Genomic DNA, 21,105 nt, shown 5'->3' with positions numbered 1-21,105 from the left:
AAAGAGGAATTTGAGTATAGGAATACTGAAGTTTTGCTTTTGAATACAATAAGAACTATCTGCTGACTTAATTGGTGGATGAGGCAGAGGGGGAGCCTTTCAAATGACTCTTTAACTATGTAACTGCATTGGCAAAAGCTAGGCATCTGTAAGCTTGTTTCTTAGTTTGAATGTGTCAGAGTAAGCTACATTTACTGTATGCAATTCAACAGAACTTTTGGACTTAGAACTTTAATTCTACAAGATAATAAAGATGTATCACCTGTTTAACTTCAGGTAAAAAATAAAGCTCTTACACATTCATGGCTGGAGAAAGCTTAATAATGCTTTATTTTATTTCAGTTTTCCCCTTAAAATTTGTTCATGTGTTTAATTTTGTCTGACAGTTAGCAGCATTACTCACTAATGAGACCAGTTGGAACCTTTAAGACAGATTAAGAAGGAACTGAGATCATAATAAGCAAAAAATGCAGTATAAATTCTTTAATATAAGCATTCTTTATAAAACTAGTTTAGCAGTATTTTTTCTAGACATAACAACACAACAGCAGAAAAACAGAATAAGGATTTCTGAATGTGTTTTGAAGTGATTCCTGGTTTTTCTTTTATGAGCTTTGGTTTGCTAAAAACATGGGATTAAAACTTTCAAACAGTTTTTGATGTGTTCCTCTTCATATTGATGCATCACAGAACAGGAATAAGATATAAAAGCTCAGAACAGAGGCTAGCAAATTCCTTTCAGTCTCTAAATGGATGATTTTTTAACTTTTTCACTTTTTGGTATAAATCATGTTTGAACATTTTCTTTTTAATAAAATGCTAGTAGTTTGAAGACATTTTTCCTTAGTTTCTCCATTCATGTCACAGACCTTCCCTCTTCAGGATGATGTGCTATGTCATCCTGAAATCATATATATATACACACACATATTATATAGAACATTGCAATGTAATAGTGTAGTACTTGTCAGTGAGTGTTTTAATATCCCCAATCTGTAAGTCATTTTAGCGGTTATTTAAGTGCTGCGAAAGTGGCTTTCTAAGAGCTGTAGCTTTGCACCACAGCACAGTGGATCACTGTACTGTAATGAGATGGAAGAATCTTTCCTCCTGAGTCTCCACTGGTAGATCAAAGTTAAAATGAGAGTTATATTGTCTAACTACAACTAGTTGTATAATAAGCAGAGATTAACACTGATAATTCCCCTCAGGGAAATGTTCTGCTGCTGCTCTCGATGTCCTAGCCAATGTATTTCGTGATGAACTTCTGCCACACATCTTGCCCCTTTTGAAGGAATTGCTCTTCCATCCCGAATGGGTAGTTAAAGAATCTGGTATCCTTGTTCTTGGAGCAATTGCTGAAGGTAAGGCAACAGGCTGCTGAATTTTTGATTGGTTCTAAAGTCAGGGTGTAATTCCTTCCAGGTGATTTGACTTATGCAGACAAGTATATGTTCATAGCTGTTTTGGTGATTAAGCTTTACATTGGTGACTGCAGTTATTTAGTTTTTCATTTTCAAATCTATGCATGTTTGGAAGGCTAAATAGCTTAAATTCCTTCTATTTCTCCCTTTCTTAACTCTTTAGTGTATATTTATTGGTCTCTCATGAAATACTATCTTGATTTCATAGACTAGTTTTATTATTTAATAGTTAGTATTTTTTAAACAATTAAGCCTTACACTTCATTCAGGTGTTTTCAGAAGTGAAGAAGACCATTCCTGTGACTTCAGTGCCATGAGCTGCTTTTTGTGGCTGGTTCTCCGATTTAAATACGATAACTTCCATTCCTTTGTACTTACTCACAGGCTTGCTTGGCATCTTGCTTGTATTTCCAGCATCTCTGTCACTTTTGCAAGCTGAAGGAATACATTTGGGTTCCTGCATGGATTATCTTTCTTTTCCTTCAGTGCCTGTTGAACATAACTTTTTTCTTTGTTACTAGAAAACTTTTTTGTTGGTTTTGATTTCAAGTTAAGCCAGGTAAATGCACTTCTGGTAAATCTCAGTGTATTGCTGCTCTTGATGACTTGAAATGTGTAGCTTTTATTGCTGGTATTCACAGTATTTCTGTGAGAAATAGGAGAAAACAAGAAGAAATTAAAATTTCTCAAGGAATCCTTTCTAATTATACGATGGTTTGTTGTCAGGACTGAGTCTTTCTCTACTTGTTGACTTGTTTACTCTGAGTAAACTGGCAGAGGACCTCCAAGCTTTGTAAACTCATTATATTTGGATGTACTTGCCATAGTCCATTTAATGAAGCAGAATTTCTGGAGATTGAGAAAGCATTGAAGTAGAAGTTTAGTTGAAATGAATGTAAGTTTAATTTGAGGTTTTAATTATTGTTTATGTAAGCTTTCTTTTTAGGGCTTAACAAAAATTAGGTAGACTTGTGTTGTTAAAATGCATTCTTAATGTGTTTGAGAATGAAAATATATCCCTTCTAGGAAACAGAAAACAATAGAACTTTTTTGTTAATTCTGGTACTGCAATAGTTGTATTTTTCTTTCTAGGCTGCATGCAGGGTATGATTCCATATCTTCCTGAGCTGATCCCTCACCTTATTCAGTGCCTCTCAGACAAAAAGGCTCTTGTGCGCTCCATTACATGCTGGACTCTTAGTCGCTATGCACACTGGGTAGTTAGTCAACCCCCAGACACATACTTGAAGCCATTAATGACTGAGTTGCTAAAGCGTATTCTGGATAGCAACAAGAGAGTACAAGAAGCTGCCTGCAGGTAAGCCAAAGCTTGCGCAAAAAGCACTATCCATGACACCACATTTTCACAGGAAACTATTTTAATGCCTTTATCAATGACTGTGTGACTTCATTTCTATCTCTTAAAGTATTTCTTTCTATTTTAAATTGTAGTAGATGCTTCTTCTGGAGTAGTCACAAATTACTCTTGAGTTGTAATAACGTGGAAAATGTTGATTTGTATTTCTCTTGTCCACTTTCAGAGTATATGAATCACTGAACTAAATATTGCAGTAAAAGAAACTGTTTGCAAGACTTGTTTTCAATATATGAATGTTTCATTGACCAGAAATACAGCTTTTTTTTTTTTAATATGCCTATAAAAAAAGATCATTACTGATTGCAAAGGAAAACTATCCTACCATTGGATTACTGATGTTCTTTATATTTAGATCAGGATTACCAAAACATTTGGGTTATGATTATTTCACGGGATACTCTCTTCCTCTTGAAGGGAGATCCTGGGAGATAAAATTCCCTTTCCCTTGTCTGCTGATATTTTAAAAATAGATTAGTTACTGGACACACCATTAATGGAATGGAAATGGGTGCACCTCTTGTGCAGGAAGTCCATCAAATAAAGCTTTTATGTGTTAGTTTGTAGGGGACAGGAGTGTACCCAGCAGACTGCCAAGAAGGTTTTGTTGTGAAGCAGGCTTATGCATGCCTCTAGTTGTATTCTAGACTCTTGAAACATGCAATTTTTTAAAAGTATTATTATGATCGTTACACTGCAAACCCAAACTTCAGTGGTGTCTGCAGAGAAGGCTGAGGTTCTTGTGCTAACCTTGTCACAAAACATGTAGCCTTGCCTGAGAGCTGGTACAATTAATTTAATGAAATGTATATAGTAAGATTCGAGTATTAACCACTGTTTCCTTTCTGTCTCTAAATATTTTCAAAAGTTGGGTAGGCAGATTTGTTGTGCTTTAATGTTTGCTGTGTTCTGTCTTTTCATAGTCCTTCCTGAATGAGTAGGAAAATAGTGATACAAGATTACTTGCTTCGTGCATTTTCTGATCTGGTGTACAGATTCTATTAAAAAAAAAAAGTAAAAACCAAGAAACCACAACCCAACAATAGACAGAAAGCCCACACTTAAGTTCATACTTTCCTTGTCCAAAACACGGTTGAAATGTGCACGTAGTTGAACACAGCTGTGTTGCAGCTGTTAAATAACCTCACGTAGGGCTTAGGAAGTGCAGTGGGCAGTGGAAGCTGTTAAAGTAGTAAGAAAGAGATAAAATGGAAGTATTATAATACACCTGATTTTTTTTTTTATTTGAAGTTCAATATCAATAGCATGTTTTGAAATGCTTTCTTTAGAACAGAGGCTTATTAAAATGACTGTTGCAGCTAGAAAATCTGTGGCTAACACCACTTTAAGGGAAATGTAGAGCTGTTAGAAGTCAAAACATACTTACTAGCTTTCTAAATTGCAAGGAAATACAATGATCCTTCTTGAAGAGGAGCAAAAAGCTGCATCCCTACAGTGAAGAGTTGCACAGATAATGTCTACGAAGTTGAAAATTGGACATAGGATACTGTATGTTTTCATCACATTCTGAAAGAATAGTTCATAATAATACAATAAAATGATAAATAAAATAAGAACGCTAGCCACTTAGTGTTCACATTTGCCTTGTTTTAAGAGAAAGGCATTTCTGTATTTGGTAGGGTGCAAGTAGGGGATTGTTCTCATGTGGTGATGCATGCATTTTTAGCATAGGGACAGGCTAATAATAATCTCGTTGACAGAAGCTAGGCCAATAAATCTTCAATAGCTCATCATTTTTTCCTTTCCTTAATGTAACTCTGAAGCAGCTTGTTTGTTGTTTGGGGGATTTCTTTTGTTCGTTTTGGGTGGGTTTTTTTAATCTGTTGTTCAAACATTTGACAGACAACTTGAAAAGTTTCCATGATGCTGTGATGTGCGTTTTGACCAAGGCTGGCTAGAAATGCCCTGTCTTTGCTTTCAGTGTTCCATGTCTTTCTGTATCTGTTTTTCTACGTAATTGAACTGCTGAGAGTACAAGCTGATGTTGGCGTTGTACTGGCACAAGAGTGCTAGGTTTTCTAGGTGCGGCTATAGCATACATCAAAGATAGTGGGCCATTTTTACCTTAAGAAACAGCTTTTGTTATAGTTCTACTATTTCGGTTAGTGTATTGTAACTTGTGTACAGTAATGCTTTTTTTACTGGGGGCTTCATGTGTATATATTTTACATGCTAAAATTCCACTCATCACAACGTAAGAGCTGAATCCTTATGTGTTCAGTCAAAGCAGATCAAGGTTATTTAAGTAATACCAATTTGAAAATGTAATTTGAGGATTAAATATCATTTTATGTTTAAACAGAAATAGGTAATGTGGGGCATTTGGGGGTCGATTTGTTTTTTCCAATATACTAACTGACCTGGTTTGGTTTTTTTTTGTCCCTCAGTGCCTTTGCTACTCTAGAAGAGGAGGCTTGTACAGAGCTTGTTCCTTATCTTGCATATATACTTGACACGTTGGTCTTTGCATTTAGTAAATACCAGCATAAAAATCTGCTCATTCTTTATGATGCCATAGGAACTCTAGCAGATTCTGTAGGACATCATCTAAATAAACCAGTGAGTATACCTTATGTTCTGTAGAAGCACTCATAGTAATTGAAAAACTGTCTCAGTGTTTTTTGTAGTGTGCTCTACATGTTAATAACGAGAAATGCTGATATTTCTAAGTAGGTTTCAGTAGTGTTAATTAGTTATAGGTTAAATATATTTGCCATTTTGAATAAACAGTTGTTTGTCCGGTGGCTTGTGAATTGTGCTTGTTATATTAACTTTTTTTCATGTTCAGAAGTTTTCAGCTCAGAGGAGTTACATATATCAATATAGATAGTAAATGGGTCTTTAGAGAAATTGGTGGAATATGTGGTTTGATTTCTAATAACTACAATTTTTTTTATGACCACCTTAAGTATAGCTAAGCTGCTCTGTATGTCTCTTTGCAATATATTGGAGCACATTATCACTAGAAATTGCTTTACCAGAGTGAGACAGGCATTCATTTTGTATAGAAAAACACAGAATACTTTGGACAAAGCACAGGTAAAACACAGGCAAATATAGTGGGGGGGGTTGTGCGCATATATTAATAGAATATGCATACACGTCACGTGTGTGCATCTTCTTATGATGGTTAATGAAATGTGTTTTATTTCTCTATAGTGTTTCGTATGACATAGACACACTAGAATAAAACAATTTGAGTTGTTTCCGTGGCATTTTACTTGCCATCTGAGACTCCATGCCATCGAAGGACCTCTTGTTTAGTCTCTCTCTGGCCCTGGCCACCACGACATCGGGCAAGAGGAAGTGAAATGAGAGTTCTGGTGATGGAGGGACTTTTTTCAGTCACATAGAGTTTCATGTCTTTGGACATAGCATTAGCTGGCAGCACCTATTGGCTCTTTAACTACTTTCTGGGAGCAACAGTGCTACAGAGATGCCTTGCTCAATGTCCTTTTGTCTGTGGCTGTGCAGAGGCAGAGAAGATGCAACAGCTTTATACAGAAGGGGTAAGCGCATCTTCTGGAGGGATGGAAAAGTACTTCCTTAATGGATTTTTAGTTGCTTGAGGAAGAACTTTCATAAGCTTGGGGTGATGGGGTTGTAGCATCAGGGCAATGGTAAATGGTTGAGAAGAGCAGGTGGCAAATGCATAGCCAGATTGCATTGCTAGTAAAAACATTTTCCAGAGCCCTGAAGTAATCATATAGATTTGTAACAACCCAGGCAGCTAGACTGAAACCAAACCTGCAGGAAAAGATTCACTCTGAAAATGTACTTTATGTGCTTCAGCAAAAGACACAATTTCTAATAGTAAACTACTACTACATATTGCAACAATTGAATTACAATATATCAGGGATTTTTATCTGAAAAAGTAGAGTATATATCAACTCTTAATACATCAGGTTTTTAGCTTTGAAATAAAATAGTATGCAGTGAAGTGTTTGAACAGCTGACGCATTTTCGTCCTTTAACAGGAATATATTCAGATGCTAATGCCTCCATTAATCCAGAAGTGGAACATGTTGAAGGATGAAGATAAAGATCTCTTCCCTTTATTAGAGGTAAATGTTAAAATTTTAAATACTTTTTATCAATGTATTTCAGCAATTGCACTTTCTAATAAAGATGCACCTACTAGGAAGTATTACTATAAAAGTTGGTAGGATTAGGTATTTCCCATAATGGAAAAAATATTTGGACTAGTAAGAAAATTTTGTGACTGAAGAAATGGCGTTAGATTTAGCAGAAGTCTTTCAGGTTTTCTTTTCTGCCATTCTGGAGTGTTTCGTTTGATGGGATTATTTTAGGAAATTAAAAGAAATGTTCCATCCTCTTTCATTCTTGTCTTCTCTCTCCTTGCTCTCTCTTCATCACTCCATTAAAACTGTTGTTGGACAAACTGAAGGTATGAACCGGTTCACGTAGTCTATTCTTTCCTGCTTCACACTTGGAAAATACAAAGCGCCCTATAGAAAAATCAGTTTCACAACTCTTAGGTAATGTTAGGGCTTGTACATGGTCAAGATACTGAAACTTAGTGTAAGTGCTGGCTGAACTACATAACTGTTTTTCATAGCGTCATAGAATGGTTTGGATTGGAAGACACCTCAGAGATTATCAACCCCCTCCCTGCCATGAGCAGGGGCAACTTTCACGAGGCCAGGTTGCTCAAAGTCCCATCCAAATTGGCCTTGAACACTTCCAGGGCGGGGGCAGCTACAGATTCTCTAGGCAACCTGTTCCACTGTCTCACCATCCTCACAGCAAAGAATTCCTTCCTTATATCTAATCTAAGTCTATCATCTTTCAGTTTGAAACTGTTACCCCTTGTCCTATCACTATGCTCCCTGATAAAGAGGCCCTCCACATCTTTCCTCTAGATCCCCTTTAAGTACTGGAAGGCTGCTGTAAGTTCTTCCCAGAATGCACTTTTATTTGTATGCACTTTCTTGGCTCCCTCTGAGAACATGCTGCTGCTCAGAAATTTTCTCAACTGGCATATGTAGGAGAGGGTAACAACTTGCTGATAGTTGCCTTGGCTCAGCCAGTTCATACTGCCTTTCTAGGTTGTGTACTTAATAACATTAAGTTACATGTTGGTATGTTTAAAATGCTAATATCTTTTAATTTACCTCTGCTAAATAAAAGGCACTGCAGGGATGTGAGGAAAGGTGGTGACTGTTTTATCTCTTGCTTGATTGTTTTATTTCCAGTGCCTGTCGTCAGTTGCTACTGCCTTGCAATCTGGCTTTCTTCCATACTGTGAACCCGTGTACCAGCGTTGTGTAAATCTGGTGCAGAAGACACTTGCACAAGCCATGGTATTTTTCTATTGATATTCTAATGTTTTCTAGAATATGTATCTTCTTAAACCAATGTAATAACTTTGTGAAATTATAGGTTTGCAGGGATATTTGTAGTATAACCCTTGAATACCTAAATGAAGCTGCAGTTTTGAAACTTTTTTATGCATGCTCCTGAGAATAGCTGATGCTCATTTTGAAAATGCATACTTACTTGTTGCAGTTGCATAATGCTCAGCCAGACCAATATGAGGCTCCAGATAAAGATTTCATGATTGTGGCTCTTGATTTACTCAGTGGTTTAGCTGAAGGACTTGGAGGCAACATTGAACAGCTAGTGGCTCGGAGCAATATCCTGACACTAATGTACCAATGCATGCAGGTAAGATGAGTAACCCGTTTGATCTAAGGATTTTTTTTTTCTTAAGAGCATCAGAAACACTTCTAGAATTTTTTTTTTTCCCTCTCTTTAGGATAAAATGCCTGAGGTACGACAGAGTTCTTTTGCATTGTTAGGTGATCTGACAAAGGCGTGTTTTCAGCATGTTAAGCCTTGCATCGGTATGTTTCTTTTGCATATTAAACAGTTAACTTGTTATACAAACTGATAAGAGGCTGCTTTAGCTATTGAAAAGCTCTCTGTACTGTGGGTTGCCTCTTCGCATTTTAAGTTTTCATTTTGCTTTATCACCAAGGGTCTGTGGTCTTTTCTCCTTTGAATTGTGTGTTCAGAGTTCATACTTTTGTAGACGTTGCAGAAGTCCCTTTTTTTATCCTTGATTTTTGTAATGTAAAAAGCTACCTGTTGTGCTGGAATATATCAAAACAGGTATACTTAAACTTCAATTAGAATAGTTGCTTGCTTTGATAAAGTCTTGAATTTATAGGGTTTTTTCCTACTAGAATCTATTGCTACATGATATTATACATATTTATTAAAAAATATTAGAGAACTTGACTAAAGGGTAGGTTTGATATTTTTACTTTGTTTTTAATTTCAGTAGGGAAGTATAATCAGTTACATACTTCCATGATATTTGCTGTTTCTTCCTGCAGCTACTCTTGAGATACTTTTAAAAAAATGAATGCTTGGATAGGCTTGGAATTTAAAATTTATTTGGCAGATGTTATAATCCATCTTTGTGACCAATTTTTACATTTTTACTTAAAATTTAGTCAAGGATGTGATTGCCTCCTAGGCTTCATTGTTTTTCAAGCATAGATGAATACAGAATTATCCAGGTGATTTGAGAGTTGTTCAACTATATTACAAAACATGAAGTACTTGTAGCTGTGTTTTTTACTCCTCTCCTCTTCCCCTCTGTCTCCCTGCCCCAGCACGGGAAGGGGAGAAAAGTTTTCTAGAATTGTATAAAGATAAAGCCTATTAGAAACATTTTAAAATCATAATTTGAAAAGATCTGCAGTGATCTGCTTAGGTTCTAAAATCCAGGTTAATCTTGTATATAGCAGAAATATAGCTCTTGTTAATTCATGTATAACACTTTCCAAGCATTTAAATAGGCTTACAAGATTTTTTTTCAAAAACTTCTTTTTCTTTTCTATCCCCCATGATCTTACAGTAGTGGAACAAGATGGTTTTATTGTGTGATGAGATTTTAAAATGTTGTTCTTTCTAGCTGATTTCATGCCGATTTTGGGAACAAACCTAAACCCTGAATTCATTTCTGTGTGTAACAATGCCACCTGGGCAATTGGAGAAATCTCCATCCAGATGGGTAAGATTTATTTTTTTTCTTTGAATCTCTGCACATTTAGCATGATTTTTTTGGATGGTTTTGGGTGGGGGTTTTAGTGATAATTTCATGTTAAAGTTGAAATTAAATTTGAGATTCTTGTCCCTGTTAGTCAGTTCAAGGTACCCAATATGTTTAAATTATGTATATTAATGGTCATTTTCTTCTGAATCTTTTTTTTTTGATGTTTCAGGTATAGAGATGCAGCCTTATATTCCAATGGTGTTGCACCAGCTTGTAGAAATAATTAACAGACCTAACACACCAAAGACGTTGTTAGAGAACACAGGTACCCAAAAACTGAACCATACATAGTGAAGGGAATTAGAGATTTTTTTAATATATATAGATAGATAGATTTTTAAAATTGCATAGAGGAACCACACCAGAACTGATTTTATTGCTATGTATTTGGCTTTTATAAGCAAAAGCAACTCTGTTTTGCAGAAGCTCTTACAAGTCTCAGTCTTGTAGCAAACTACTGATCATGTATCTAGATTCTTAAAAGTCACTGCTTACTTTTATAATAATTATTATATTAAATACAATCTGTTTAAGTATTCCTCCAGTTCTGTTTATGTATTGAATATGACAAATGTATGCAGTAACACTTTAAGATTTAGTTCACGCTGATTTTAATGCATGTCCTTACACGTGTACTGTATATATATGTCTAGTGTTTGGAACAAATGTAATTGGCACATATAAAACAAATAATGAACTCTTGAATTTCCAAAAAGTGGACTCTTTTTTTTTTTTTTTAAGATAAACTTGTAATATCATGCCCAAAAATCTAGATCTGTGACTGCAGTTTCACTGCAACATAATTGAAATTATGTATAGCTTGTATTACCTGGTCACTTAATACCAAATTTGTGAGAAGAATTCTGATAATGGCATGCATATTTTATGTTCTGGCCCATAGCTTTGCTTTGCAAATGGGGAGCGCTCCCCAAATGCCTTACTGAATCGAGTTTCTGAGGCTTGTTTCTTCTGCATTTATAGAGAGGACGTTCTGGTATGAAGAGCACCTTCCATACTTCAGTAACTTTAGTAATGATTTGTCAGGTTTTTTTACTATTTCACTAGTTGAGACTCTTATTTTTCTGTTTAAAAATCGTCTTGGAAGAAAATGATGGTTTAATGGTTATACCTGACATAATTGAAAATTGTGCTGATTAGTGGTACAGTTACATTTTTTTGAGCTAAGCAAGAGATACTGAAGAGATATTTTCAATGCATATTTTTCCTCTGGTATTCTCTAAACTTAAAAGCTGTACTTTCTCTGCCCCCCTAACCCCATTTAGTATGGAAGGTGAACTTGAAAGAAAAATTACCTAGTTGTCTGGCATATTATTTAAAAGATAATTTTGGAGAAAATACCTACTTGTTGTAAAATATACCATGGAACAGTAGAGCAATATGAATTTTCTTTCACCCCGCTCCTGCCCTGACCGCTTTCCTCTGCACTAATGGATGTGTAATACCTGTAACTCAGAGGCATCCAGTACTTAAATGTTTGCTTCCATCTTTGTTAGAGAATTTTTGGAAGCATCCAAACACTGAAGGTTGTTTTTTTTTTTTTATTTTATTTTCTTAATAGTTACTTTAAATGTGGATGCATAACTGCAAATAAATGTTGAGTGTGGTGTATTTATTATAAGTTTGTTGTTGGATATTGTGCTGCATGCCACTAGTATGTGCAAGAATATTACTGTGTTCTGCTTTAGCTGGCTATGTAATGAGCTATGAAAACACTTCTCTGGAAACATGACACCACCTTAAAGTAAAAGTGATTGCATAGAAAAAAAACCAGTACATGCCAAAAAATGGAGTTTTGACAGAGATTACTATTTCTTGTACAGACCGTACCTGTGAAAATTTACAGATAAAACTTAAATTTTCATTAAACTTTCATTTGAAAGTAGCATTTTTATAAGCTAGATCTGCTGAAAATTTAAAATACTGTATATCAAAATTGACTAACATCAGGGCAAAACAGTACGTTACCAGTGAGCTGCAGCTTTCATGGAATGAGTACATTTCAAACGGCTAGTATATCCTACACCAAACTTTTACTGGAGAAAGCATCATCTGCTTTATTGCATGTTTCATGAAACTGTTCACAAATGCTTGTTAATTAGAGTGTTGCATAGTATGTCCCTTGAACATAGGTTTCCTTTCTCTGCTTCATATAAATCTGCTGGATTTTAGTATTATTCATGTATTTTGCTTCGAGTAATCCTGATACATTATTCCCCACCCTCTCCTTTTTCTAAAGATTAATCTTTCGTGAGTTGAGCAAACACCATTAAAACACATTTGCCATGGTGATATTTTCTTCAGTCTGTTCCTCAGAACACAGGACCAAACTAGCTAATTATGTGATGAAGCAATTTTGCTTATCATGGCCTTATGCCTTGGTATCAAAGTCAGATTTTTATACAACTTCTATGAGGAAGCCTTCTGTGAACAGGAGAAATACTGAGATTAAAGAATTAATTTTCTGCAGTCAGTTGCTGTGCACTAACAACCACTTCAAATTAAATCCTCTATGAGGTTATAATGACAACAAGTATTTGGTGCTTTTTGAGCAGTGTTTCATCTCTTTAGGATTTTTAAATAGATGACAGTATTTTCCATGTAAAAGTATTTATAAATGTATTTTTACTGATAGATCTATTAAAATCTTGGATTATAAATATTGAAAATAATGTTTACAATACTTGATACTAAAACTGAAAATGGTTAATTCCTTTTTATCAAGGGTATCCATAATACTACATTTGAATAAAAAACTTCAAAACTTATGGTAAATACATTTACTATAAGCGATTACTCTGAAGAGGGCAGAATGATTGCTTATGTCAGAAAGCCTTTGGATTTTGAATTGTGTTTTTGGTGTTCTCTCATTTACTTCTTCAATTTTTCTTTTACCCTGGAGAATATACCATATATGTTGCTACCTCTTTACCTAGGGGGTGGTAATAAACAGCACTGGTGAAATCTTATGTTTATTATCATACACAGATTCTGTTGGTTTCTGTTTCTGAGTTATTTGTTGTTTTTTCTTTATTTTTTCTCCTCCCCCCTCATTTGCTCATGTCTTGGTTGGCGTTTGGTGGTGTATAACCGTGATTGCGTTACCTTAGCAATAACAATTGGTCGTCTTGGTTACGTTTGTCCTCAAGAGGTGGCCCCCATGCTACAGCAGTTTATAAGACCCTGGTGTGTATTATTCAATCTTTTTTTTTTAATTCATTTTTCTTCACTCTCTTTCTTTCTTTCTTCTATCTCACTTTTAGATATATTTTCAGTTGGTTACAAAATCTCAATCCTTAATCATTGCCAACCATGTGACTAATCTTGTCCTATCAGGTTTGTGAGTTTTTAGTAGCACCGTCATGTATTCTTTATGTTGTGGCTAACGACTAATTTATGCATGGGATAAGATTGTCACATGCTTGCTGTGTTAAAGCTTGACTATGAAAGAGCATTTTAAAATCCACCAGAATGATAATACAATGCATGCAAATACTGTAAAATTCAAAGTGTGCATTACTTTCCTTAAAATTCAGTCTGAGGCTTGAATTGCTGTAAGGAATATATGTTTAGAGATTTGTTATGTATAAAATAGCTTGCTTGCTGCTGTAAAAGTTAAATAACTGTTTTGTAAGTGGTATCTGACATAATTCATACTGTGATAGCATTATACGTCCCGCTTCTAATAATGATAGTTTCTATATATATTTCAGATACATGTTTCTTTTGTATTTAATGGAATACAGGTCACACTTTCTAACTGTCTGTAGTGCAACAGGAGAACAAGATTCTGGAGATGGGAATATGCTAGTAAAGACTGTGTGCAACAAGAGTTTTTCGAAGTGTCCAAAGTAGTGTTTCAAACCATCTTCTCAGTGTGACTTATTCCATCAAATACTGTCATCTACTTCTGACTTGATTGAGGAAAAAGTAATAGAGTTAGCTAAGTTTTGCTCTCCAACTTGCTAGGTGCACCTCTCTGCGAAACATAAGAGACAATGAGGAAAAGGATTCAGCGTTTCGTGGGATATGTACCATGATCTCAGTCAACCCCAGTGGAGTAGTCCAAGTAAGATATATGCATAGATATTAACTTCTTTCCTTTACTCATGTGATATATAGTGAAAGCAGTATATGGAGTATGAAGAGGTTTAGCGTGACGTGATTCCTTGCATTACAAGTAGCTTTATTTTGAGGTCAAGGAGGCCAAAAATCGCCCAGCAAAGGGAAGGAGAAGAGTATTGTTAAATTTGGGTTTTGTCTTTTACTTATGAAGAATATGTAAATAATGAACTTTGATTAAAATAACTGCATTTTGGTGCTTCTGTCAGGCTGTGCTCAGAATCTGTATGAAAATATAGGGCAAAAGTTGACATCTTAAACCTGTTTTCCAGATGTAACCTAGGCTTTTAAAACAAGGAACAGAACAAGAACAATAACGACTCCTTTATTCTTAAAACTTGGGTAGAGAAGACTGTTTCAACTTAGTCAGTGTGACAAGGAACATGCATCTCTTTAAAACAAATGGTACATCTGAAGAATAGAATATAAGTTGCTCTCTGGTCTCCACAGCTCCGAAGTACAATTGTACCAATGTAGTATTTTCTAAGAGGAAAATGAAAGTGATTTTCTGTCTCCTTTGCCTGGAATTCTTTTTCCTAAAACATGAGAATTGAGCCTCTACCTTGTCTTGGCATTTTCAGTTCGTTTATGCCTTATTGTATACTTGGCATTTGCCTCTTCTGCTGTCCATTTGTTCTTTCACATAGCTTAAAGGGAGGGGATAATTAAAGACTTTTTCCATTATTCCATCTCTTCTTCTCTGTAGTTGATATCCTCAGTTCCTACCCAAAAACACGTGCATTATCAACTTAATCATTAAAGACCAGTGTTTTAGTAGTGTAGTAGGAGATGTGCATGATGAAGTACAGAGATTTTGCAGTGGCTTTAGTTTTGAACCTGTATGATAAACTTCCTGTGTGTCCCACAAAAAACTTCTAGTTCTCCCTAAGGAAATACAACAGCTTTTTTTCCTAACTAGAAATGCTTGAGAGTGTGTTATGACTGTGGTTTTGAGTTGGTTGCTTTTTTTTAAGGTGATTGGTTCTTGAACTTCATATGTGTACTGAAAGTATTGTTAGACAGATGTGGTGTGGGAGGGGAAAGTTGAGGTATTTTAACTGTGGTTTTATTTAATAAAAAAAGAAATGTTTAAACAAAGCTATTCCTACACTCTGCTATTTCTATTTCTGAACACTTAGGAGTACAGTAACTTACTGTTGTGGTCTGAATTAACTGGAATGTAAATACATTAAAAAAGCAGTTGTGAATTAGAAATGAACACCCCACATAGTTCATAGAATGAACATCAAGTGTTGTTTTCAGACCTATAAATTGAAGTTTCTAACTAATGTGATTGTTTAATCTTATAGGACTTTATTTTTTTTTGTGATGCTGTTGCATCGTGGATTAGCCCAAAAGATGATCTTCGAGACATGTTCTGTAAGGTAAGGCTTCTAATATAACAGTATGTCCTAATGGCAATCATTTTGGATCCTCTCCTTTTTTCTTGCTTTCTATTTCCACTGTTGGCATTTACTGTATTTGTGGTCATGGAGGCTTCTTTGCAAGGTCTTCAATTTTCAGGCAAAAGAACATTAAAATCCTGAGAGTTGTTTTTTTTTTTTAACCTGTATTATTTGCATTTGCGTTATTCCATACTTTTTAACAGTATTGAAATGTTCATTTGAGATCTTATTTGAAAACATCCAGCCTACTGTGTTTTACCTGCATTTGAAAGAGCAGGGGGTTTTATACCACATTTAAGACATTTTTCTAGAAAATAAGATTTGTATGGTCCAAGACTTTTTTTTTCCACAAAGATGCCTACTTTATTTTGGAGAAATCTCTAGAAAATACCAAAATAAAAACATTCCAGTAGTATCCTAATCTGCTTCTCTTTCTACTGCTAAAAATAAGTTTTCAGAAATGCTTAATCCTCCTCAGAATCCCTCTTGGATGAGCAAGTTTCAAGAAAATAACGTACATCTCTAAACAAAGTGTCAGTAGAATTTAAGCAAAAGGACAGTTTGCCTTATGTAAAATAAGCAAAAAAACCCACACTCAGAATGTGATGTGTTTTTTGGTACTAGTGTCTTATGTCAGTTTCATGAACAGATGCTGTTACTGTTCAGTGGTGAGGCTGCCGCCATAAACTCTAAAGTGAAATCTGTTTTTAGAAAGAATGTGTGTCAAAAGTTCATTATATTCCTCTTAAAGCAGAAATGGAGCATGTATTCCTAAGTGCTTACTGGGATCATTGGCCTTTTTTCTTCAAATAATGCCATGTGTGAGCATCAGAAGAGAAGCTAGAACTTTTGTATCCGATCTTTAAGAGCAAAGATGGGTATCTCACTGTCCTAATTAGCCTCTTAGATAAGTGGTCTCATTCAAAGGAATATCAGCTTCAAGAAATGCACAGCTATGAGTATTCTGGCATCAGCAAAAGGAAACAGCAAATACTTCCAAGCTTAAAAGAACACCCAGGATGTTGTCTGTGATGGTTGTCCAAAGCAGTCTCTTTGTTTCAGCACCAGTCCTTCAGCATTAACTACTTACTGAAGCAAGTCAGGCTCCTTTTTGTCACATTCTTTCCAAGTTACACATGTGAGTTCTGATGCATTCAAACTAACCACAATGGTTCTTGGTCACTTGGCATAAGGACATCTTTGCTTTTTAAAGTGTATTTTTCTGTGCTTTTTGTCATGCAAGAAAGGAGACAAAGCTTTCTTCAAGTGATGGCATGCACACTTTTTAGATTACTTCCTCATGAATACATGATTGCTGTAGTCGAGTTAGATGTTTTTCCAACCATAATTACGCCTTTCAGAAACAATAGGAGGGAAAAAATGGTTTGTCCACTGTTTGTTTGTTTACTTATTTATTTATTTATTTTGGTTTTTAGCACTAGAGCTGAGAGAGAAAATACCACTTCCAAGAACATGGGTAGATGAAATGCCAGTGTTGAAATCTGACCCATACCCTAAGAATTTTGTCACATTTATAAAAGGAAGATTGTCTGAAGATTGTACCTGAAGCTCACTTGTTGAAACTTTACTGGAAGATGATTTAAATAGTGTTCCTCTTGTCATACCTGACATTCTCAGATTTTTAGTAGTTTCTTGGCAGCTAGTTAATCTGATTCTTTGGGTGAGGTAGGTGAGCCTGCTTGAGGAAAGTCTTTCAGGGAGAAAAGCAGTAATCTGCAAGTCACCTTACTCATTAAAAATACACACAGACGTGTGTACACACTGATTTGTGTGGGTAGCTATAACCTATTTATCAGCCTTGAAAGAAAAAACATTTCCATTAAGAAAGACCTTATTAGACTTCCTCTGTTTCATAGTAGCATTTCAATATTCAGTTGGAGAATTCAAATGGACAGATGTACAATCCAGCAGTTTGTGACTTACTGCATATGTTGTGAATAAACAATGGATCCTCTGCTAGTGATTGTCTCAACTTCCCCCCTCTCATTTGTAGATTCTTCATGGATTTAAAAATCAAGTTGGGGATGAGAATTGGAGGCGTTTCTCTGACCAGTTTCCTCTTCCCTTAAAAGAGCGCCTTGCAGCTTACTATGGAGTTTAACCTCATGCACTGTAGCTGCAGTCCCATAATTAGAGGTAAGCACATAAATCCTCCTTGCTAACAGATCTGTATAACAGACTTCCTCCGTGTTTGCATTATATGTAATATAATTAATTAAACAGACTAGAATTTTTCAGATATGCTGGATATCTTTCCATCCTATAAGAAGCAAAAAAAGGAGTGATAGTATGTGTAAATGACGGCAAAAGCAGTTTGTCTGACTGTTATTTTATCTTTTACAGAGAGAGAAAGAGAAAGAAAAAGTGTATGATACACACAGTAGTGTATCAAGATAAGGTTGGAAGTGTAGGCATAACCAAGTGCCAGTTCAAGTTTAATAAGCAAAGTGATAAATATGACCCTCAAGCCATCATACTAATGCCACAGGCTCCCTTATGTCTTATGTCTTATGAATTAGTAGATGGCAGATGTGGCCTAAGCAAGAATATTCCTCTAGGATAGGAAAGTAAGTTTATTAACATACTTCAGCCATGAGAAGTCTATAAATACACTCCTAAACACTTACTAGATGATCTTTGAAATGAATAAAGGATGTTATGCTAATCTGTAGCTCTGCTGTAACTGTAGAGCTTAATGTTTTGAGTTCCATTTTGTGCACCAATTTAGAATTGTTAACAGTTCCATGCAGAGGATGATTCAACTTCAGCAAAGAACAATGCTAGTGCATTCTAGAATAGTTACGGTATTATCCCACCTTGCTTTGTATACTAGCTGTGCACACTGTATAAAGCAAGTTTTCCATGTGTGAGGTAGTACAATACTAACCCCAAAAGCGGGTGAATTAAGTTTATTCATTTGGTCCTTATATAAATTTGATACTTGTAGAATTTTTGTACTGAAATGATAGGAGTGAATCATGCAATTCTGTATTAATTTTTTGAGTGATTTTGAATGATGTAAAAGTCAGCCTAAGATTTTTGCAAGGCCAGTGACATAAGAAATCCTGTTTGAATTACATGTTTGATCAGAACAGTGGATTAAAATTAAAATAATTTCAAACATTTCCATACTTAGCAATGGGGGCATTTTAGTTCTGACATAAGGATGTTTTCTCCTCCTAATGAGGAGGAATCCAGAGTGATTAAATTCACCATTATTCTCAGTTTGAACGGAGGCGGCGTTATGGCTATCTTATGTCATCCACCTAGAAGTGAAGTTGTTAGGGTTGGTAGCAGATACCTTTAATATTCTTTCTCGATGTCATAATAATTTAGCACTAAAATGGAAAAGGTTGTTAGAATATATAGGACTGTTTTTATCTTAAATCTGAGCTACTACAGTAGTAGAACTGTCAAGGTAGCTTTAAAGCATGCGTTGTTCTTTCATGAATAAAAATTTACCTGATATAAATGAGCTGTTTTCTTAACTGACTTAAACATGAAAATATAGGCATAAGTTTTTAAGTTAAAGGTTGACACCTACTGCTTAAAAAAGGCTCTTTGTGCATGCACAGATCTGTCAGTTAAGGATCAAAGTAAGATTTAACTATACATTTGTCTTTTCCTTTTACAGGTCCTTCAGTCTGGGAGACTATGAGGGAGCCTCTGCACCCAGGGAAAATGTTACCCTTTACTGGGGGGAAGGGTAAACCAGTAGGGAATACAGTACAATCCCAACCCTACTGGGAGGGGCGGGAGGGAGGTGTTGCCGTCACTGTATTAAGTCGATGTTGGGAAATGTTTTAACATCTGGAGCCTTTGTGGGTGGAAATCTGTCTCCTATTACATCTCTGCACTGGATGTGAAGAAGAAAAAAAAAAAGAATCTAGTCACAAAACAGCACATTCTGGAATATTGTGGGGAATTGTACCAAAATAAGAACCATATAATTGAACCATAGGGATACATAAAGAGGAAAACTTATTTTGCGCACAATAAAGGAAACCTAAGAAGGGGGGTCACAAACAGTAAAAGGCTTTCTTTTTTCTTTTATGTTTTTTAAGTGAGGGTTTTCTACATTATTTCATCCTGCTTGATGGGATTCCTAGGTAATTGCATGTTAATGAAGAACTACACAAATGAAGTTAGTACTTCATTTGAATGAAGTTAGTAAAATGCAGCTTGTGTCTGTATTAGAAGCAGGCACTTGCAGTGTACAATATAGAAACCCCATCGTAAATTAATAAAGGTTAACTTGGACAAAACAAAGCAACCTGCAAGCTGCCAAATGAGTCACTCCTTTCATTTTGGGGTAAGGGGAGGGACATTTCAAAAGAAAGATTGACAACTTAATTTTTACATTAAAAAAAGAATTTAAGTAGTGGATATGATTTTCATTATTGTACTTCATTAGATTTAATTTCTAGAGTAAGGCATTATTCTTAACGTGCAGTTTAAGGTACAGGCATGCGTTCTGGCTCATAGTGATCAGAAGTAATTTAAATTAGTGGGAAAATAGCATGCTTACATCACATAGAGTGAAATTGGTATACTTTTACCTATGTTGCGCCAGTTTTGTGTTGCAGTTTACCAATTCAATATAGCCCTGCATTTAAAATTCCTTTTTAAGATTCTGTGGATTTTATTTTTATTAAAAATATAGATATAAAGTACTGTAGTTAACAATTAGGCCTTGAAATACCTTTTTAGGATCTGTTAAGAATAAGATTGATATTGTATTGTGTGTAACCTGCACAATGTGGAAAGCTGATATAGCTGTGCAAAATATTTGCCTCTGTGCTGTCAGTGTGATGTGCTTTCTGCATGGTTATATACTAGTGATTTTATCAGAACCTCTAAAAATGAGTTACATGGTAAGACCCGTTAAAGGCTGCGTAAATGTTAGTTGGCACGTAAAGACAGTTGTAGAAGTTGATGACATGATTGCTATATTTGTGTTTATTCCCACTCAACATATTACCTTCTATGCTTTCTTTTTGTTCAAAGCATGATCTTAAAGAGATGTTTTAAGTTAATGGATTTAACGCAGGGTATCTACACTGTATTGGCGCATGTTGGTGGCCCTTTGTGATGTAGTTAAATGCACAAGGGTGCAAGTTTAAAGCTACGGAGTGGAAGTTGGTTTGGATCCTCTTCATTTCATTTGTTTAGCTTTTTCTGTTGTGTTTTTTTTCTCTACTTACATGTATTCCTGTGAATAAATCCTTGTTAAGTTAACCCTTTACTTTTCCTTCCATGTGTATTTTCTTATGTACTGTGAATGTGAAATCCTAACTGGTACACTTGATCTTGTGTCCATCTGAAAGTGGCAATTCTTTAATAATTTAGATTGCCTAAAGAGTATCCCATGATGATAAAGGAAAATGGAGAGATTTTAAACTCTGCTGGTCAGAGGTGAAGCCACACCTTTCCATTTTTCAAGTGCTGCATAATTAATCTGCAAAACAAAATTAAGCCATAACAGCCTTTTTGTAGATTTAGTTTCTCACCTTTGCATTGCAGAATGGATACTGGATAACAGTTTTGGGGTTTGGTTTTGGTTTTTTTGTTTTTTTGTTGTTGTTGTTGTTTGGTAGGGGGTTTTGTTTGGTTGGGTTTTTTTTTTTT

At 35.3% G+C, this 21,105-nt stretch overlaps 1 protein-coding gene across 1 annotated transcript in view; it reads left to right on the top strand.

Moving 5' to 3' along the window:
- TNPO1 (transportin 1) overlaps positions 1-20,722 on the top strand; it is a gene marked incomplete at its 5' end in the record, with an annotated part of 32,845 nt that extends 12,123 nt beyond the window's left edge. The window contains 14 exon segments of the mRNA XM_010132730.1: positions 1,212-1,364; positions 2,517-2,742; positions 5,208-5,379; positions 6,801-6,887; positions 8,040-8,147; positions 8,353-8,511; positions 8,603-8,690; positions 9,770-9,868; positions 10,080-10,175; positions 13,039-13,114; positions 13,898-13,997; positions 15,361-15,435; positions 17,471-17,613; positions 19,112-20,722. Coding sequence (XP_010131032.1) covers positions 1,212-1,364; positions 2,517-2,742; positions 5,208-5,379; positions 6,801-6,887; positions 8,040-8,147; positions 8,353-8,511; positions 8,603-8,690; positions 9,770-9,868; positions 10,080-10,175; positions 13,039-13,114; positions 13,898-13,997; positions 15,361-15,435; positions 17,471-17,578 — 1,547 coding nt within the window.
- Between the last annotated feature and the right edge of the window lie 383 nt (positions 20,723-21,105).

The sequence above is a fragment of the Buceros rhinoceros genome, unplaced genomic scaffold (genome assembly GCF_000710305.1).
Source record: "Buceros rhinoceros silvestris isolate BGI_N320 unplaced genomic scaffold, ASM71030v1 scaffold1883, whole genome shotgun sequence".
Classification (NCBI taxonomy): Eukaryota; Metazoa; Chordata; class Aves; order Bucerotiformes; family Bucerotidae; genus Buceros; species Buceros rhinoceros.
The sequence above is the reverse complement of the archived record's forward strand: the minus strand, read 5'-3'. Positions and strand labels throughout refer to the sequence as shown.